Here is a 22,088-nt window from a genome sequence, read left to right on the forward strand (position 1 = left end):
CTTGGGTTTGAGCTGGTACCAGTTGAACAACTGCATCGAGTTGTCTTCGAAATTCCATGCTGCCAGCGGAATCACCACTTCCCCCAAAAACACCCTGTATTTGAGTGCTCCTGCATGCCACACAGAGATCTGAAGCTGCCGACTTCCCAGCTGGGAGTATTCAATCTTGTACTAGAAAGATAAACAGCTTTTACAAAGCAATACACAGGATGAATGCAGGCCCATGCTCATAACCTGCTCAAAGGAAGCCTAGCCGCAGCATGGCTGAAGGCATCTGGACGCAGACAGAACCATGTTGTCTGAATGTGCTTTGCAATCTGCATATTACCCCACTACTTAAATGCTAAATAATGCTCATCCAAATATGAAACAACATTCCAGGAATACCTTGACCTGCCTTGCTAAAGATTTTGATTATTAATGCAGAACTTTAAATAATTCTTGACCATTTTTGCTGGTTTTTTTTATATTTCTGTTTTACACTCCCAACAGAATTTGGCTGCTCTGGAGGCCAGTTCAAGATTAAGACACCTAACGATGGTACTAAAACTTCCACTCTAGTCAGTGGACATCTACTCAATGCATTCAGTAGGGACAAGGAAGTAATTCAGCTGCCCACTAATTAAAGCCCTGATCTGCTCCCAAAACATAGTTAGAGCCCTTTGAGACATTGTTGGGTATCTACTATACCCACATGAGACTGGCAAACACGATACCCAGCCTACAGGTGACCACCTGAACTGAAAGCTGGAGGTGATGGCATGGATGACGACATGGCTACCCACACTTAGGCTGCTGAATCATAAACTGGATGTAGACTCCAGGGCTAATCACCCTGAATCACCCTGGACTCCAGTGATTCCCAAGAGCACTTACATACCTCTCACACATACAGCTACCTAAATGCAGATGCCTTAATTTGCAGCTGAATCCCACTAAGTTGGATCTCAGTGTCATGATGTAGTTTACCTGCACTAGCGCTATGCTCTTTTGACCATTTTCTGCTAATCTGGATAAACTAATAATTAAACTAATTTAAAAGATTTCTAACTAAACTACCTTTAGTGTTCATGTAGCCAGCTCAGGCACGGCTCTCACTCTCCCTTTGTCAGTTCTCCGTGACTCTGGCATTGAAAAGGGACTATAAAATTAGGATCAATTATTCTAACTTCAGGGTCTTTTTTCTCCCAGCTTAAACCCTATATACAGACTTTGGGCTATATGAGAATTATATACATTACATAAATCTTTTTTTGTTGTTGTCAAATTTTAACACTGGCCTTTTCAAACATTTTGCTTGTTTCACTCACTCCAAATTCTTTATGTACATACACACTGAGAGATGATGGGGCTAACACTGAAACTTTTGTGTAGCTCAAGGAGAAGCAATACAAGTTTGTCTCTCCATTAACTTTGTTTCATATCTCCTCCAAGACAATATGTTACTGAAGAACTCTTCACCTTATGTGCTACTGCAGCTTGCTTGTGCACACAAAAAACAGGTTTGTAGTGATCCGAGTACAAAACTGGAGCTGGGAACAACCAAACTAATCCAACCTCTCCCAGCTGACAGTACTCAGCTTCCACTTCACTTTTCATTAAGTGTCTGTGAAGTGAGAATAATGGCTCCTATTTTCTACACATAGTTTTTACAAGGATGCAAGAAGTAATATTGCAAGGCATTAAGGAATTAAAATAACAACTGTTCTCTGGTGGGATTAACAACATTTGAAATTAGACACTACAAAGAGATGGCCTGGCATCAGTTGCACAGGGAAAAGGAAGCAGACAACATTTTAGAGGCGGTAGAATTCAGTTAGCATTCAGCTAAACAGCAGACACGCTCCCAATGGCACTGACAAAAGGGGTATCAGTTGAAAGGGATACTTGTGTAAAATACTAACTGTTCTGCAATACACCCAGTTCCTGAATATACAAAAAAAAGTGTCTATGGAAGACACTGTTTTTGCCACAACGTAACTCAGAACAACACTGGAATTCATTAAAAGTGTTTTCATGGACAAAGGCAGACTCTTCTAATGGTTTGCAATTTACTATTGTAACTCCAGTAGCATTTTCTCTTATTTGGACTGAAAAACATTTTTTTTTTAAATTATTGTTGTCAGTGACTCCTAGACTTGCCCCATCAGGATAATTCTGAACTTGGGGAATTGTACATTACAAAAGGAGACATTACTATGGAAAAGCGTGCTTAGTGGCACACAATTGCAAACGGTACCTTTAAAGTCTCATCGAATTCCGGATCCACTGTGCTCTTTCTGACAGCTGTCTTCCGCTTACTCCGAGGAGATTTATCGGGAAGTAAATAAACCTTAACATACCTTGTAGATAGAGAGAAGGATATATGGAAAGTGACCAGAAGGAGGGGGGGAAACAAACCAAGAATAAAAATTAGTTAGATGAGAGGAGTTTTTTCTTAATTCTTAAACAATTTTATTGACTTTGTAATTTTCCAAGCAATAAAATGGCAAACTGTGAGTTATATGCCTTCTCAATAAAAGCAGACAGACTATAAGGACACCTGTACATCATTCAGCTAATGTGTTTCAATTTTATTCTAATTGGGAAAGGATTAGGATCTGAATAGGAACCTTTTGCTTTCATACTCTTGGCGTCTGATAAAATAACCACCAAGGAAGTCACCTTGTCAGTTGTAGTGACAGTTTTATGAGGAAAACAAATCGCATTATGTGCTCAAAGAAAAAAAGTATCATCAACTCAATCAACTTTAGGATCATTGCTGTTTGTTCATGATGAAAACCTCATCTTTACAACATCAAGTACCATATAGCAAAAACAAGATATAATCATATGAATTATTATGTATTATTTGTAACTCTTACAAATGCTAATTGTTACAATAGCCACTAGAGTGAAAGTGGGAGATTGTCTAAAGTGCTCAAAATTGCCCTAACATTGATTCAAGAAAAAGCAGTAAAAAAAATTTCTGGAAGCTAAGTTGGACCAATATCAAGCACCAATGATTCCTAACCAAAGTTTCTCATGTATAGGTCACATGAACATTAATACTTAAATATTCCCCTTAATATGAGTTCAGTGGGCTGTATTTGTGTTATGAATTCAAAACTAAAGATTATTAGCAATAGAGAGTGCTTGCTCAGTTTGGCAGGGAAAGGAGTGATTGTTAACATAATACCAAATATTTTTAAACTGTACTTGTATATATTTCAGATATGATTTAACCCAATTTTTAGACAGCCTCTTGATTAACTTGCTGGGTAAATAAAATCAGCTGTATTTCATATCATCAGTGCAGAACTTACACATCTTCCCTATTCTTTCCAAACTTATCCATATGTAAAACTACTTTTTAAAATACTCAGGCATTAGAAGTTTTAGCCTCTTGCTCTATCACCCCAGATCAATTTAATTAAAAAGCAGACAGACTTCAAACCAGTCAATGAGCTAAATAATTCAACAGGTTTTAAACATCAGTTAAAAGTCTGCTTTTCAGCAAGTGTGTTAAGTGAGCACACTGACTGCACTTTTTCTGTTGGCTTGGAAACCAACAGAAATGTATAAATATATACCAATAGAGAACATAGTGCTCACTACACAGACTTCCCACATTGCCTTTCAGGCTTCCTGCAACTGTTTGCCTGGCTTAATTACCAGGGGACATAAAGAACCTTGACCCACTTCTGAAGTGCTCCCAAACTGCCCTGCTTCATGAGTTGCTGTTCCAGCAAGGCTCCTTTCATCATCAAGCTTGTCTTTATGAACGTCCTCTCCAAGATGCACAAAAGCCACGTTCCTTCTGGCTGAAGGTGACTGCAACTCCACAATTTCAATGTGGTCACTCAAGTGCTCAAACATGGTGTGACAGCAGGGGCAAGAACAGGTAGTTAGGTATTCTACCTGGTGATTTTCTGTGAATGGTTGCTGTAGGGTCAGAGGGGATTGTTTAGTAATAAACTGACAAATCACCAAGGCTTAACTATCCAACCAACAATCCAAAATTTCTATGGCATATTTTATCCACAGAAGTAGGTATTTCTTCCTCTTACAATAATACATAATTATTAAACAGCTTTAGATTTTAAAATGTGTTGCAGTGTCTGAAATTTCTATTCTTATTACAGAAGATGGAAGCACAGAAGTAGTACAGCAATCACCCAGTGACCCACAGTGAGTCAGCAGATGAACTATGAACTTGACATCTCATGTTTTAGCCGCTTATGTATTAATTTTGCAGGCACAACTTAAGAGCTAAAATCTGAACAGCTATTCTCGAGATCCAGAGGTGCTCATCAGTAACACAGATGCCCAACTGCCTGCTCACAGGCAGGGAAAGAGACAATTACTAGCAGAAAATGGTCAGAATGGAATAAGCGCTGGTATGAAACCTATTTGTCTTGCAGTGTGTATATGTAAAAAGGGCTGGTATATATGTTGGATGTTCTGAAAGTACTAATATGGCATACCGTCGTATATCAATCGGTTTCAATTACAACATATATATGTATCTTAAAAACAGAGTATTTTCCTTATGTTTTTTTTTCTCCTCTACAAAATACTCACGGGTTACACTTTTTCTTCTTCTCCTCTCCATAAGCCAGGTTCTTGCATCCCTTGATGCAAACTTCTAAGATGCAAGCTTTGAAGATGTATCTTATGGCAAACTCTATTTCTCCTCTGACATTAGCCTTGCCAAAATTGCCAGACTCCGTGCAAGTGCTGTTAAGACTATACAAACTCCCCTAAGAAAAGACAAATGTATGGGAAAAGTAGCTTCAGGTCAAACAGGACAAAGTATTTATTTCCCTCAAAGGTCAGTATCTTTACAGACACGACTGTAGAAGTATCGCAAATCATGAAGATTTAAGGTAACCTGTATAAAACATTCTGTTGCTTCCATAACAGCCTTGAAAATTATGACTGTAATTGCAATTCTACTGCTTTGCCTTTTTTTTTTCAGTAAGCTCTTTAGGCTAAGAAAATGCTTTCCTGGTAACTTCTAGATCCAGAAATTTTCTCCGAATAAAACTGCTATGTGGCTTCCCATGAGAAAAAATGGGATAAGTGTCTGAATGGAAGAGAGTGAAAAAACCTCTGAAATATAAGAACATACAAAACATTGAACTAGACTGCTTTTAATACATAGCTCTTAGTAGGGTACACTACTGATACATTAGGTTCTATCAAGTATTAAAGGAAACAAAAGTGGCCTTGCACATCCAGTAAACATTCTACAAGATGCCCCAATTCCACATAAAAATTACATACTCCACACTGCAGCAGACAGTTCAGGAAAGATTAAAATACAAAGACACCCAGTTGTCATATGTTGGTGTATAAAGAAGGTGTTTCCTAGCTCGCCTCAGCCACTTTGTTCTCCTTTCGTCTATTTTCACCTATGGGGGAAAGGTTTGGATGCTTTCCATCCACATAAATAAAGAGCATTTGCGTCTAGCATTTACAGAGGTCATGAAACTGCAATGAAGGAAGAGACTATAATCCTTTCTGTGGCACAGCACAGACATGTAACTTTATGGCACTATCTAGCCTTCACTGCAACAAATTATCAACTCAGTCAAAATAGTTTGGTCTCCGTTCATTTATAATGATATTCTTCAAGGTGAGCCCTATAAACTTTTTAGATAGCAGATGTCATGAAGACACAATTGTTGTTGTGATTAATCTCACAGCAACGTTGCCCTAGATTGCCAAGATACCTGTGTTAAATCACTCCTCCCTCTGACAATAAACACCAACCCACACAGGACTGGTTAACCAAGGAGTTCTGCATTGCACAACCCAGCAGCTAAGAGTGCACAGTAGTGTTTATAAGATCATATCTCTCTTCTATGCAGATGCTCTTCTTCATTTGTGCAGCTTGCCAAATATTCATTTTAAAATTCAAACCAACAGCTTAATTAGATTAAAGAACTTATCTACTCTCTCTTCTAAGTTGTAAGTAACATACAAACTTGACAAAAGAAGGGTCAGAGTGCTTACTGAGGAAGTCACAAGAAGCGTTAGGACTGTTTTGACCTGATGCTTGTTGCATGTAATCTTGCTCCCTCCACAGGACGTGTATCAGTGTAATCAATCTCCCTTGCAGCTTTGTTCAGCTCTGCTCTTTCACTCACTGACATATTTTTATTCATCCGATCAGAAAATGCTTATTTTCCACCAAAATCCTTCATTACAAAGGAATGCAAACAGATTTTTGTCTTAACTCATATGTCCTAAAAACAGTTCTGCAAAAGTCCCTAATATTTATTCCATGGAACCTCTTATTTATTTAGAGAGGCTGGATAGGTGTTCTGATTAATGATGTTTGGACTGAATACCACTACATATGTCTCCCACCTGATCAGGAGTCACATACATTCAATGTAGAAATCACTCATCCTTTTGGTTCAGTGAACACGGATTTAGCAATGACTTCATGTATTGCACTCCTGCTGGCATGACTGGAAGCAATGCCATCTGATATTTTGGAAGATATATTTTCATGGAGTGGTCATCAACATCCAACACTTACCCATAAAGGGAACTTTGATGGAACTTGACCTTCCCTTTTATAAGACAGTAGAAAATATTTCAGTTTTAAGCCTGGGCAGTCTATAGCCCAGTTCAAACGGTTGTCATTAGAATCACAAACGTCATCCAAAACTGTTATCCATTTGTCAGTTTAACACCTCAGACTCCACAGTGCGGTAAACTATGAAAGCATGCCAAGGTCCTTGTGTGTGTTTATACTCCTCTGCAAAGTGAACAGGCTAGTTTAATTTTGATTCCTAAATGTCATTTTAGTTCCCTTCTTTACAACACCAGTCATGGATTCTTTGGATACTTCACCCTGCTTAACCTCATCACTAATACATAGAAATTAGCTTTCACAGTTAATCACAGAGGCTTTAAAGCATATGCCTGATTCATTTATAACTGGCTTCCTTCTCTCTCATTTGCAGTATTCAAAATGCCATCCATCAGAGGATGATTCAATGCCATCCCCTAAACCTATGAACTGCTCCCCTGGCTTCTGTCACTGTCAGCTTCCTCTTCATTCACTGACATTCTGACATTTGAATTTCCACTGACGTTTCCATTACCACAGTTCTTGCAGAATAACTAAACCCTTCTGTTAAATGAAGTTTTAAGAGAAAAAGCTAGCTGCTAGGTTAGAAAGAACCATGTTCACGATCCCAACCCTAATATAAAATGGGAAGAATGCTAGTTGCATTTGCAAAATTCAGAGGAAGCTGATCTGTCAATAAGTCATTATTAATGGATATAACCATCTATCAATTATCCATTATTAATTTAATTGGGCTTATGCTGTAAAAAGTTCACAGTGTTACTATGAGGACCATGCCAAAGGCAGTCAGTCTTTCATCAGATACAAACTCAAGTAAAATTCTTCCTTCATTTTGTAATACAATCCAAAATATACCAACATTTTGCACAAAATCTTAGCTTTTGTATCTGTTTCCACTAAGCACCTGTTCTGTTGTGTTTCACTCTAACTTACATGTTTTCTGCCATCACAGAAAACTGCATCACTTGTGGGACTGCTTGTTATGTCTTCTTCCTCCTTGCAATTCCTTCTGGTCAGAATTTCACTGTCATTTTGGGCCCCAGTGATGAGCTGTTGAAGACTGGGTGTACTTTTCATCTGTAAGAAATTCAGCAAGTAATTTCTTTTTAAATTAAGAAAAATGCCCTGATTCCTTCAGGAATGCTATTAGAAGAAAACTCAGTAAATAGCTACAGTTCACTCTGATCAATGTCATGCAGGTGGCACACTTTCAAAGACAACATAGTGACTTAATTTAAATGTCGATTTGCAAGTCTCCCATCCCAGCTAGTAGTACATTCATTATGTTCTTAATTTTCTAAAATCAACATACCACCACCTACTCTAAGGATCACTACCACAGCAATTACTAACAACAGTCTACTAATAACACACCAAAAGTAGCAATATACTAATAAAAGGCATTAGCCTTTAACAAAACAGTAATTTTGGGAAAAAAAAAAATCTTGCCTCCAGGAAATTAAAAATAGTATTTTGCAATATGCATGACATATGCCCATGTCTACCTATGCAAGAATGAATGTAAGTTGAAAGAGACTTGAGAATAGAAACGCTCACAAGTTCTTATTTAGCTTTGACTAAAGAAAAAAATTTAAATTTCTGAGATATTCTTGACTTTGCTTTGACTAAGTCCCTTCACCTTTCCAATTTTCCCATGAAACCCCTGATAATTTGTGAAAAATTAAGATATATAGTAGCAAAACTTGAGATTTACCTTCAGCCACCTCTGTTACCAATAACAACAGTTAATAGAATGAAGTGCCAAAAGACTAATACATATGGCTAGAAATATGCTGCAAATAGATTTTATCTCACTCTGGCACACCACTACCCCTGGATAATACAATGTATGAAAAGTATGTTCACAGTTCAATGGGTAGGAAAAGAGTGAGGTAAGAAATTTTACATGGTTAGGATCTAAGAAAGTAATTTCTTAAAAGAAACTGTACAACAAGGATTACCTAAAAAATATTCTAGAAAAAATATACTGTGACTGAATCAACAAAAAGGATCAGGACATATTTGCATAAAAGAAACAGATAATATACATTTAACAAACCTGGGAACCCCTCCTGCACAATCAGCAGAAAGCACTAAAGAATGAGGACAACAGAGGAGATAATATATTGAGATTACTTCTGAAAAAACAGGATGTGCAAAATCCAAACCAGTATGCTGTTGTTATAACACACAGAAATTGTTATGTGTAATAACTGCCCTACCTTAAGAATAGATGTAAGAATTCATTAAGTTCCCTTGTGAGAAGGAAGCAGACAGAAAATGCATTCAGAATATAGTCTCAAAAAAACCAAACAAAACCAAAACATCATATTTCTCAGCAGAGAAATTGTCTTCTGCTTTATAAAAACCTGAAAATAAAACCGACCACTTTCACTTGCTAACCAAAACAACCTACTACACACTGAATTTTAGCTTCTACTTGGATCAGAAAGACTTCTCTATTGTGTTAAACAGAACATAAGTGACTGACAAGGCAGCAAAACTACCAGTGCTAAACTTAGCATCAGGTCACATAAGCAAGACTCCCACCTAGCCCAGTTCTAACATCTGCAGCAGCATGCATCTGCTGTCACAGGAGGGGTAATCCGCAGCTACTGACACACCACAAACAGCTTCCAAAGCTTGCACATGTCTGCTTGTTCCCCCAGTAAGGCAGGTATAATTGCAGTTCCTTTCATTAACTTAGAGATTGTGATGGTGAGAGGCCCTAGAAAACACTATTCAGTTAACTTCCTAAATCGATGTCTTACACTGGCTGGTAGTTCTTGCCATTGGATTGTTTTTTCACTATTACTGAAGTTAAATATAATCTCTTTCAACTTTAATCTGAAGGAACGAAGCTCCGAACATATCACAAATTTGGAAAACTTACTTAAGAAACAGATAGTGCTCTTGAGTCTGAAATGGTGCCCCAGTCTTATACCCTGCACATTCAAAATGGTGGAGTTACAGCTATCACTTCCCAGTCTATTCCTAGGAGAAAAATGCACACTTTCGGGGGGGGGGGGCGGGGGGGGGGGGCGGGGAGAGTGTGGAAATACTGTTTTGATTCATTCTCAAAAAACGCAAGTTCCTTCTGGGGTAGAAATTACAACAAGTAAGATTTCTACATCATATTTTGTTATAAATTTGAGTAATTAGTTGTTTTGCAAGTGTAATTTAAAACAGGTTCTGTCCCTAAACTTAAGTCATAGTTCTAGCAAGGATGTAAACAGCTACCCTTATTAAAGGAAAACAAAAATGGAAAAGAAAAAAATAAATGGAATAATAATGCAATAGTGCCATTGACAGAGACTAAAAATAGTTTTTAAAATCACAGTAAGGACACAAAAAAACCCATCATGTAAGTGCAGGAACAGATGAGTAGAATTTCCTTTTATATTAAAAAAACCTAAATGGCAAAGATGACATTCACAAGAAAAAAAGATCAAAAGTAATTCTAGCAAAACTAAAATTCTAGCTTAAATATAGACTAACTGGTTTGAATGAAACAAAAACTCCCTGACTCAGAGAAATAGTGCTCTGACCCACAAACGACATTGAAATCTCTCTTTCAAAATCTGTAATGCAAAGGGTGGACATAAATTAAGTCCTAAATCTTTAAATGGGCAATTAAAAACCCACAAAAATAATTTGGAGTCTCCTACTAATACATTTCTCAAGCCAAAGAATCCATATCCATCTTTTAAACAGGACAGGCTGTGTGTAATCAGCATGCAATGAAGCATAGTTTAAGTTCATATTATCTCCAACTCTGATGTCTCTCAATGCATTAAAAGAGCAGTGCTCTGCCAGTGGAATAAAGTAACACTGAAGTGTGGTTTACCACAACGAAAGCAGCACTCAGGTAGTTAGTAACTGCTGCCAATTTTGTTTATAATATAATTGTCTACAAAAATACCAGAGCTAATTTTGCAGAGTTCACAGACCTTGCTGGGCCAATTCAAACCATCAGTCCATGTGGTCTGACATGCTGCCTCTTCCATTTATCAGCACCTAAGACTTCAGAGGAAAGTGAAAAGTGTGCACCAAGGGAGCTGTGAGTAATATTTGCCATGAGGTCTGGCCCAAAGCAAAAGCTTTTCTCAGCATCTAATTCAGGCCCTTAGCAGACTACATTTACCTCACTCAGATGAACATGGCGATTCAGTAAGTACCCACTATGTGGAAAATTGAGTATGGACAAAGTTCAGTCACTTGAGAGGTGAAAGCTTACAAAACAAAATCTTCAGTGTAACTTTAAAGCAGATATGTGACATCACCTTCAGCCCTGCACAATTTGTGGAAAAACAGATGACTGGATTTTTCTCAAACTTCTCAAGAAAACACTGAAAGCTAGAGACTGTAACCAAAGCAAAAGGAAAAGGGAAGTTGCCCAACAACTAACAGCAGTCAACGTTTTCTCCTTGCCAAATTAAAAAGTGCTCAGGAAGTGTCAGAATGGGTTTTGGATGGTCATAGCTTGGTCCTGTTCAGCAGCAAGAAGGGCAGGAAGAGGACAAGAGACAGAGCACCTCCCTGCAGCCCAACAATCACACCGAGCAGACATCAATCAGCCTCAAGAGAGCCTGTGAGCACCTGAGAGCAAAATGACCCATCCTGTCCCTCTCTATGTGAGGGTCTTTGTAAAATCTCAGTCTAACATTTCAGCTCTGGGCTGAGATCAAGTGTGCAGACTCAGTCAAAAACCTTGTGAAGAGTCAGAGTTCTGGCAATGGTCAGTTCCTGTTATATCAGCTAAGCCCTGCTCATATAATAAAAGTAAAATTCCACTGTGTAAGTCATTATTCTTACAAATATATTCCATTCCTGAAACAGCCCTTACAGTTAGAGACTGTATAATAATATGGATACCCTGCTTGTAATGTTGATGGCAGTGTCAGACTGGCTCCTTCTTTGCTTCCTTCTTTCCACGTTCTGCCCATAATCTGTGGTTAGGAGACGTCTGTCAGCCATGTCATTCTGGGACTTAGAGATTTCTGAAGTGAAAATAAAGAGAAAAGTCACTATAACAAACATTGCAAGCAATCCTGTAGATTTATAGGCTAATTCTGTAGCTTTCAAACTTTCAGCCTGCAATTTTAGTATTGATCTCCTATGAGTAAGAAACAGATGGGAAGGCAAGTGCTTGTCCCATTTTGTATAATTATATTTTGCCTACCTAAATCTTTCCTGCTGTTTCAACTGGAAATTATACTCTTTGCTTGCTACCACTACAGCTGCTGCAAGGAATTGTTGTACACTATCAAATATAGTTTCCTTGCAGAAGTAGCTACTACAGTCCCTATACATAGCTTGGTTTGTAAAGCAGTTTGGTTTGGTTCAGGATAAAAGCAAGATCATTTTAACAACATAAAGGGATGACACGACAATGGAAATTAGACAGCAGAGCATATTGGAAAATATTTAGAAATTTATCTAAAATATGGATGAAAGGAGAGATATTAAATACTCTGGTCCCAAACCACATATAATTTTAAGAACATGAGTAGCCCTCATTGACTTCAATAAGATTACTTATATGGATAAGCTTATGTCCATACTTAAGTACCTTATTGAATTAGCACTTCGGTAACATCTAGTTTATTGTCAAATAAACCTACAGGACAACTGGACATTTAGTGCACCACTTTTTGCTTCTTATTTCTCAGGGTACAGTCAGAACTTCACTTAAAGGGAAGGGCAGCACTCATCTGTGATTTCTGAAGTTGAAAACTAGCAGGCTTAGCAGCTGTTACTTTGTTGTAAATCCCTGATAGTCTATCATGAAAAATTAATAACTTAAGTGGTACATGAAATAGCTATCCTATGTTTAATTCATACAGAAGAAATAAATATTTCTCTCACAACATGAGCCTCTGTGGAGGAACCTCAGACAGCAGACAATATGTCATTATGGTATTCAAAAACAATGGCACTCTTAAGTGTGATTTTTAAAGCCACTTTGGGTTTTGTTCTTAGCAGCAATCAGTCCTCAGATGTTTACTGTACTCTGTGTACACCATTAAGGCATCATGTGACATATTCATAGGCAGGCTCAATTAAGTCATCTCTGACTGTAAATGAAACCAGGTTTTTAAAATACACAGTGAAATTGGAGATCATAAAAGAGATTGCAGTGAGAGTTCTAATGGAGTAGATACAATCTGAGTAGCTTGACCAGCAGTAGAAGCAGAAACACAAGCTTGCCTCACACTCTCTTAAAATGAACAGGTTACAGAACAGATTACTGTGAGAAAAAAAATGATTGTTCGGTTTTCCCATCTATTCCTCCTTTGGCTTCTCTACCCAAACAGTCAGTAAGATGGACACTATCTCTAGTGCCAAGGGCAATTTTGCACTGCAAATAGAACTACAAACAGCAACCCATTTTACGTTCACCAAATGGCAACCATCGGATTACAATCTCCTGTTGCTGCCAAACCATGCTGGAACAGAAGGTAACAGCATAAAGAGCAGACTGTACAACAGCAGCATTGTGCTGCATGCACTAATCCTTTGTTCCTGCTGCTCTCATACACGTGCACACACACTGGCTCCAGTGATAGAATCAGAGGCATAACAAGGTTCTCCAGGTTTATTTACTGCAATACACAAGAGCTGGGTGTATTAAATTCCTCTGCAAACCAGGACATTTTTATGTAGATAAGATAGACTACTAACTTTAGACACTCGTGACCAAAAGCATTTATCAGAACAGCACCAGGTTTCATTAAGAGGCCATATGGTCTGAAAGAGCTGTTTTCTTAAGTCAAGAACACGAAGTGTTTCTCTCTGTAAGACTTCCTATACTTTTTAATTATTGACTTCAGTGATTGCAAAATTGTTATTTTCTCACAAATTAAAAGGTTCTACCCTAACTCAGGATGATAGCACCCAAGTGGGGTTTCACATACAGCTGAACTGAGCTAACGACTTGCTGCCATCCTCTTCTGCAACCACTGCTCTTCCCTCCTCAATCCCTGGCTCCTGGCCACATGGCCCAGCACCCTCTGTTGTGCAGGCTCCAACATATATACCCTACCTTAAGCCTATTTAACTCACTAAACCAACAGAAAAGTACCTATGTGTTTTGTCTGGGTTAATGTTCTGCCCTTTTAATTAGGTAAATCAGTTTCCAGAGGGGTCCAGAAACACTGGTGCTAATTCAAGTTAAGTGATGGCAGCATAAGGCCAGAAACAGAGAAAGAAGACAGACGTGGGGAGAGTAGGACCTTCCTTTTGGTAGCAGTGAATTATTAAATTAGCTTGGTGCAGTTCTGACCATCTTTACCAGTAACTGTGGGATATGACCAGGCTTCAAACTAACAGAAAGCAGAATAAATTACTTTGCATCAATGCTGTGCTGTCTCAGCTATCTGCTTCCAGTAACAAAGTGCCCTATGCCAGCCACCCTACACTACATTTCTGTTCAGAAGAGATAGCCATTGTGTCTCTGTATAGCTTTAATATGTGTTCACACAGACACAACATTAAATTTGTGTGAAGGAGAACAAGCCTTTAGGATGGGTGGAAGAAGTTAGAGGAAAGACCAAACAAGAGCTAAGAGAAGAGTTAGGGGGAAAGGCAGAAAGGCACTAAAGCCAAATTTATTCAGGTCTAATCTCACATTTGGAGTTGTCTAAGATGAAGATAGTTTGAAAACACTAAGGTTTGTTCAAATACATGCAAATCTTACAGCCCCTGTAATCTTCATAAGGCTCAGAAGTTGTTTTCCTCTGGTCACTAATGCCTTTAATTTGTTCTTCACAAAGGCTGGCTGTCCTCAGTGTAGTTAGCCTTAGAGGTGCATACACACAATCTGCACCCTAAAGAACAGCAGGCAGCATAAGTGAACGGAAGGAACCAAAAGTATCAGAATGAAGGAAGAGTTGTTAGGACTGGCTGGCTCTTAGAAGTATGCACTGAAAAAAACCACACAACTAGACAGACCAATAAAAAGGAAGGAAGTCCTCTTGAAAACTGCCAGTGAATGAAAATACTAAACTCTACTTCCATTACATGATAGATTCTTTGACAGGGTCAGTTGGGGTTCAGTCAGATAGGTAACATGAAGATCACTACAGTACAAAGTGGTTATTACTCTGTGTTAACATGAGCTAAATATACTGCACCTGAACACTCAATAAACTTAAAAATAACACTATACAGTCTTTTCACATCTTTACAAGAAAAGCATTCTGGGTTGGTATCATCAGCTTGTTAAATGACTAGCAGAATACTGAAGGAGAATTAGACTCACTGGATTATTTTTCAGGTTGGCTCAGTCTTGGCATTAGGCATTTCAGCCATTACTCAATACCCTTTTTATAACTATCTTCTGGCCAACAATTTGGCCAAAAAATTGAAACATTTGACTATGTTACTCTAAAATGACAAAGCAGTGAAAGCTACTTACTTTTTATATGAGTTGTGAGAGACAAAACCAAGTTTTCCACAGATTTATTAAAACTTTTAGACTGTCCGAGTTCCTGCAAATGGGAGATGCCAAGAGTAAGAAAACACAAAATATTTGCTGTTTTAAAGTTTCCATGACCACATATCTACAGACCACATAACAATCAGACAGTAAGCCTGCAGCCCTTTGCTCACTTCTGTAGACAAATACATACGAGGACATATATTGACATGGTTGAAAATTGTCACACTAATGTATGAAGATGGAAGATAATCTTTTCAGTTCCATACTCTTTGATATATAAGTGGAACTCCTTGTAGGAAGATCACACAGCAATTTCATAAATACAACTAATTACATCACTGATTTGTTGTAATGTATTTAATACTTCAAGTAGGAAAGTCCTATCTATTACAGATGCTCCTGTGCCTCTGAATCAAAGAGTTTTCATCAAACTCCAGGTGAGCACATATTACAATGTTTACAGGATTGCAATGGGCTTCAAAACCAAGGCCTGACGACCCAGTGCAAAATTAACTGAAATAGTAATTTAGTGCAATTTTGATGAGTTCTGATTCATGTCCTACTATTCTGTCCACTAGAAACTGTAATGCAAGGCAACCATCAAATTCACTGTTTTTCACTCAGTAACAATGAAAGTAACAGATGGAATGATCGCTTTATAAATGACTACTGAATATCATAGGATCATGGGATCCTTCAGGCTGGAGGGGAGCTCAGGAGATCTCAGTCCAGCCTTTCTGTAGTGAGGTATCAAAAACCAGGTGCAGTATTTTAGTGCCAAGTAGAGTGATTAATCACTTCCCTGAAAAACTGAAAACTAATTGAACACATCCCTCATAATAGCCTCTGACCTTTCTCTCCTACTACCAATGCAGCATAAAAAAAAATTACAAAGGAACATAAGGCAGCATTTTCATTGCAATATGATGCTACAGAAGTTGCTATTTACTGCATTTCTGTGGCTGGCCTTTTCACATGAATGACACCCTAAGAGGTCCATGTATATGTGTATTTTGCAGATATGTACATTTACCGTCAGGTTGCTTCCTGCTGTGGATTCTGTGAAAGGAGGTGGAGTAGGAGGTACGACGGAAATTTTACTGGAAATTTAAGACACAATAAACAGTGCAAGAATTAATATATTATGCTAATAGATGGATAAATAAACCATATTCTTGGACAGTATCTTTATTATCTGCCTTTCCTGCAATCTAAAGATCTGGCTTGAGATCCTGTGCCTTTAAGAGTTGCAGCACAGGCTTATTGCCTGTTTGTAAGAATTAGGACTACTCTTCTATCTTCTCAATCTTGGGCTGCTCTAGGTAGAATTATTAATTTAAAACAATCGGGAAGACCTAATTTAGGACAAGCTTCCTAGCCTTCTATATGGTTGGCAGTATTACAATCTATGTCCCCAGTTAAAACACAATTCCTGTGGAACCCACACCATCTCTGTTTCAGAGATGTTTTCAGAAAACGGTTATCTTTATTTACAATACTAAAAGGATCCTTCCTTGCCTGGGCCCAAAGCTGTTAGAGCCCTTTTACAGCATTCCAGCCATTTCATCTGTTGTAAATAGCCCCCATCTGTGAGAAAAAAAAAAAAAATCCAACTGTTACCTGACTGATTCTGTTATCATGGCACAATCACGGACCCTAAAGGCTGCAGGTGAACTTCCTTTTTGATTCTCTTTACCACACCTAGGTAAAAGCAAGTCCTTATGCAGCCCTGGTTAGGATCATATCTAGCTGACTATAAGTTTCTGTCTTACACAGCTATGCCTCACCAGATATTATCACAAAATTGAGGCCATCTCTTTGTATCTTATTTTACTTTTTTCTTTTTTTTTTTTTTTTTTTTTTTTAAGGAAGAGGGTTTCTTTTATACAATATAATTTAAGTAGACTGTTATTTCATTATATATCACTGGTAATAATTTAAGTATGGTCATGCTTAGGCCTCTAGCCAAAGTATTTATTCAGTGTAAACTGGATTTTTTACTTGTTTTAATTTTGGTAAGTGGACGCATCTTACTGAATACAGAGCTTCTTGTCTACTATTTATTCTAAAGCTACCAAATCAGCAATATCTCCCATTGAACAAATAATGATGCTATTGCTATTATACCTAGTAAATAATTTTCATCTCTGATCATTTAAAGTAGTGTGTAAATTTGAAAGATAACGGTGTAAAGAGCTATGCAAAAAATTAAGCAGAACAAAAATAATGCACATCATTTCAAGTAAGACACTATTATGCTAAACATAGTACTCTCTTTTGTACTTGAGACCCTTTCTATGGATTGCTGACAGATAAAAATGGCAATTTTTCTATGCTTTTATCATTTGTACTCCAAAAGTATTGGAATTTGGTTTTCATAATAAAAAAATACAAACTGCTGGCTGGATTATAACATACAATATATTGCCTATACAAATTCTCAGTGTCCTAGGACCATTTGTCCTTTTATGAATCTTACCTCAGTTTCTGATAAGATTTCAAGAGCTTTGCACCAACTGTTTCATGTCTGCCTGTGAAGGAGAAAAAAAAACAACAAAAAACCACCTAAAGATTATTTAGCATCAACCGCAGTTACTAATGCCTGTATAATACTTTTTAAAATCAGTGCCTTTCAGGAACTGGCCTATATTTACAGAAACTCATGCACATGCAAGTCAGGAGTGACATCAACCCCCACCTGACGTACCAGCATACATGCCAAGCAACATGCAAGTTTCTCCTGTATCACAAACTGTATGATGATTTCACCTTCACCTCTCGCAGGTGACATGTTCAGACCAGCTCTTCACAAATGCTGAGGACAATCATGTACAGATGCTAACAGGCTCATTCCTACAGGTTGCTAAGTGCTCTCAGCCTCCTGAGGTCCAGGAGGCAGGTAGCGCACAGGCCCACTGCACTAAAGCACACTTCAACCATAAAACTCAAACACTATGGAAAGCTTGAAAATGTGTACAAGAGTAGGCACATGGTCATGTCTTGCATCTTACGAAAAATTCTTTTCACTTCTACTAGAGACCTGAACAATCACGAAAATGAATGACTAGCTCTCAAACATGAGCAAACCCCTTTGCTAAGGCCATCCCTGTGGGGAAATAGCAACCATGTCATGTTCCTCATGTGAGCAACCACATGATGTAAAAAACACCAAGGAGCAAGCGCTCCATTGGGCACGAACAATGAAGACTCATAAAAACGTAGTTTGCTCCTGAGTAATCGCAAACAGAAAGAAGGGCTAAATGCACGTAACAAATGGCCAACTGAAAATATCTGGAGTGGCTTTAATCACTAATCATTCCTAATACAGAAAGCAGCATGTGATCCATGCTTTACTGAAGATGTCATTAATTATAACATATTATTTACATTAAAGTAGTAGACCTCGGTGGTGGTAGAAATAATAATCAATTTATTGATATTACAAATTTCAATCAGAACTCCAGACTTAATGCTCTGTTATTAATAAGTAATATTTGGTATCTTGATTTATTGCAGCATTAAATGACTTCTTCAATTTTTAATTTATTAGTCAGTAAAGGCAATCTACTGCTTTTATGAAAATATGATTTTTATTCTTTAGGTAGAAGCTACACAAAATTAATAAAAAGCATACTGATGTAACTGCTTTTTTTTTTTATTCTGCAACGTGAGAAAACTTCACTGTAACATGTATTTTTTCAGTTATTTTCCAGTGAATACTTCACTTGTGTTGTATTTTCAAACCAAAAGAGGGCACTGCCTCTCCAGGCTTGAAGGATATGTAACTACTACAGCTGCTGTGTTTCAAAGTTTGCCACTTTTTAACCCCTTTAATTATATCAGTTGGTCTAATCAAAGGAACTAAACAAAACATATTTCTCCCTGCAGGCTTATCTTCTGTATATCCTTAGATTTTTGTGACTTCAACAGTATTACTGTAGACTAACTAAGCAAAAAGCTTCAAGTACCCACAAAGTTTTGATAATACAAGGTGAGAACTCATTTATTTTACTGGAAAGAGGGACAGTCAGTACCTTGCAATATCAGATTTAGTCTCTAAGAACAACATAGCATTTTCCAATAACTGAGAGAGATTGTTAAAATTACCAGCTGATTGTTAAAATCAGAAACTGTGTTAGCTAGAATGGAATTCAGTTAAATCTTTCAAATTTTAAATTAATTGTTTTAGCAGGAACTGTAGTTCAGTTTCCTAATATGCTATCTGCTGTCTTTCGTGAATACCTACTACTGAAAATTTGCCCAATTACGTTCTTCCATTTATAAACTTCTTCCTATTCAAGTTTCCCAAGAGATATTTCAGGCCCACTGCCTTCCTTTTTACCAGCTACTCTTAAATCTAGATGCGATGCAGATACTGGAAGTGAAACTGTAACGTTTAGCTACAGCCAGGCACAAAGTGAAATAGTTGCCTATCTAAAGTGGCACTTCAAGGGAAAGAGGAAGGAAATCCTCTCCACCTCATTAGTCATTGTAGGTGAAAATGAAGACTAACAGACCCTTGGCTGGCAAAACACATTCCCTATAGAGCAATCCATCCACATCCTCTATAATTTCTTTTAGGGCTTTGTATTTCTAAGTGCACTGAAAAGACTGAACACAAAGCAATGGCACAGCTAGCTGAAAGTAAAGAAACAGTAAGTCTTCAGCTGTCTATTGATTTATAGCTATATATGTTTTTCTTTATTCCATTCTGTCATTTCTTTAAGCTTTAGAACTTTCTCAGGGAAAACAATTGAGTTTTAACTTTGACAAACAATGGATGCAAGATCATTTCCTTCCTGCGCATATATTTTAACATTTCTATATTTATTTCATGTCACTGTATTTCTTAGAAGTATTACACACTCATTAATTCAAATTGATATGGCCAGCAGTTTTCTTATTCTTATTACTCACACAAAATAAATTATACTTTAAAATGCATTCTGCTAGTTTGTGCTCATGTTTTATTTAGTGCGTAGACAGATGCACTGCATGATAATTTCTGAAAAATCTCTCACCAAGCGGAAAAAACATTAAATACAGTGGCAGACTACATTCTGTGTTTCACCTGGGTAAGGACTACACATTACACAGCAGTTTATGGTCTGTTCCAATGATTACCTTCACCTGGATATTTCTTTGCTCGCTCCTCAAAGAACCATTCACCAGCCTTTACTTTCACATCTCTGAAAAACAAGAAAAAGACATTTGAATCAACATTTTCCAAAGTGCATTTCTTCAAATGTTTGATAACTATTTAACAATCCAACAGTCTTTCTTAATCCTACCATAAAACTAAGATTTCATGACTGCTCACTCCATTGACTGATTTTGCTGTGGGTCTGCAAACAAAGGATTCCTCCTCTCCATTTTTTTTTTTTTCCTTTTCGCTACATAGGACTGCCCATGGAAAGCAATACATACTGTTCTAGGCATTGCTCTGAAGCCAGGAGTCCTGGGTCCACTCCAGTCTATGCAACCAACTTGCAATACAGCCCAGGCACTTCCACTGACTGGTGTGCTGACTGCTTACAGCGCCAGCCTAGTCTGAGGAGTGAGGAAAGTCAATGATACCGGACATGCTCCCAAGCAGAACTTGGGATGGCTACCAGGGAGCACTCAGCTCCACAACCCTGATGGTGTGATGACTTCATGGCCCATCTCTCTCCATTTTGTGGAGACTAACATCAATGATGTCAGTCATACACAGGCATCAGGATCACAGGATCAGAAAAGTAATGATTAACAAGTACAAAATGGTATCAGACTAAATAGCTCTGTTAAGAGCAGATTTTCAGCAGATTTGACTCTTGCATTTTGTTGTCTCCGACTGACTTAGATGAAGTCTTCAATCTGAACTCATCCATTATTAAAGAGACAAAAAGAATTTTAACTGAGGAGAGGATTCTCTGGAGTCTTCAGGTTCCAAATTCTCATCTAAATGCCTTACTAATTTTTAGGGCATATAAAATATCTCTGTTCCTTGTGGATTTTCTGATGCTTATTATAGGATGAAGTCCCACTGCAAAAATTTCCTCTGTGCAGGCACCGCTAAACTTTCTTCTCTACCCAGCAGTTCATTTTCCTTCTAGGAAATTAATCTCTATTACCCATTCCCTCTGCCAAATTTGCTTGAAATTGGCAACAACATCCAGACAGTGAATTCTTGTAGAGCTTGCCTCCTTAAGAAAGCAAAATCTCTAAACACGAGAGCTATAGTAATATCCACCAAAGGCCAGGCAACAAAATCCCTGGGTCTGCCATTTCACACCTCACCTTACTCTGTGTTAAAATAGACAAACTACAGGTAGGATGCTGTTTGTTCTTTCTGCGGCTTGATTTTAAAGCATTTCAGGCATTTAAAATACACCTTTGTAAGTAGCAATGCAGAATATTCAAAAAATTCACTACCTGTGTAGATTGTACTATTTATTTTCATGCCTAACCCTGGATCCTTGTGCGTAACTGAATACAGATGAGTTTGAAAATGAGGTTAAAATAACTTTGAGACAGGATACTTATTTACTTTGGATGGAGATCTATTAACTAATAAATGTCTGATATCTCTAGCTGCACTAGATCTTCAAGGGCTCTGCATTGGTAGTGCCTCGATTCTCATCTCCAGCTTTCCTGTTATGTTCTTCCCACTACCCATGGTTATCTTCCCAGAGTTTAATCTCCAGTTCTGCACAGGCTCATGTGATAATTAGGCCACTTACAGGATGAAAACAGATCTAGAAATACCCTTTTTTTTTTTTTTTTTTTTTTTTAGGCTAAAGAGTGTATTAAGCTAAGCTATGACTAAAAGTGTGACAATTAAGCTGATAAAAAACTATCCTTGTCAGGTAAAACAGACTACACTCCTTCAAAGCAAATGTCTTTCTAGACTTCTAGAAGACAGGATTCCTTTAAAAAAAACAAACAGTAAAACACACTATACCAACTCCATTCACATAAGTGATGCCTCTTCCAGGTGAAAGATACAAACTTTGTCAGTCCACAAGGCTTTTTAAATTTCTTATTTTGTAAACAACGAACATTCACCTATCCCTG

At 37.7% G+C, this 22,088-nt stretch overlaps 1 protein-coding gene across 3 annotated transcripts in view; it reads right to left on the reverse strand.

The window, feature by feature from the left end:
- The window catches only part of SYTL3 (synaptotagmin like 3), a 36,106-nt gene that overhangs the window by 5,683 nt on the left and 8,335 nt on the right, over positions 1 to 22,088 (reverse strand). Inside the window, exons 4-12 of one of the 3 annotated variants that reach the window (XM_052784593.1) lie at positions 20,163 to 20,221; positions 17,512 to 17,563; positions 16,060 to 16,132; positions 15,009 to 15,081; positions 11,465 to 11,589; positions 7,523 to 7,666; positions 4,564 to 4,742; positions 2,240 to 2,342; positions 1 to 171 (exon numbers count right to left, since the gene is read on the reverse strand). In XM_052784593.1, coding sequence (XP_052640553.1) covers positions 1 to 171; positions 2,240 to 2,342; positions 4,564 to 4,742; positions 7,523 to 7,666; positions 11,465 to 11,589; positions 15,009 to 15,081; positions 16,060 to 16,132; positions 17,512 to 17,563; positions 20,163 to 20,221 — 979 coding nt within the window. Of the gene's footprint in view, positions 172 to 2,239; positions 2,343 to 4,563; positions 4,743 to 7,522; positions 7,667 to 11,464; positions 11,590 to 15,008; positions 15,082 to 16,059; positions 16,133 to 17,511; positions 17,564 to 20,156; positions 20,222 to 22,088 lie in introns of all 3 variants that reach the window. The other 2 variants (XM_052784590.1, XM_052784592.1) reach the window with 2 other exon arrangements.

Source organism: Harpia harpyja, chromosome 4, assembly GCF_026419915.1.
Source record: "Harpia harpyja isolate bHarHar1 chromosome 4, bHarHar1 primary haplotype, whole genome shotgun sequence".
Lineage (NCBI taxonomy): Eukaryota > Metazoa > Chordata > Aves > Accipitriformes > Accipitridae > Harpia > Harpia harpyja.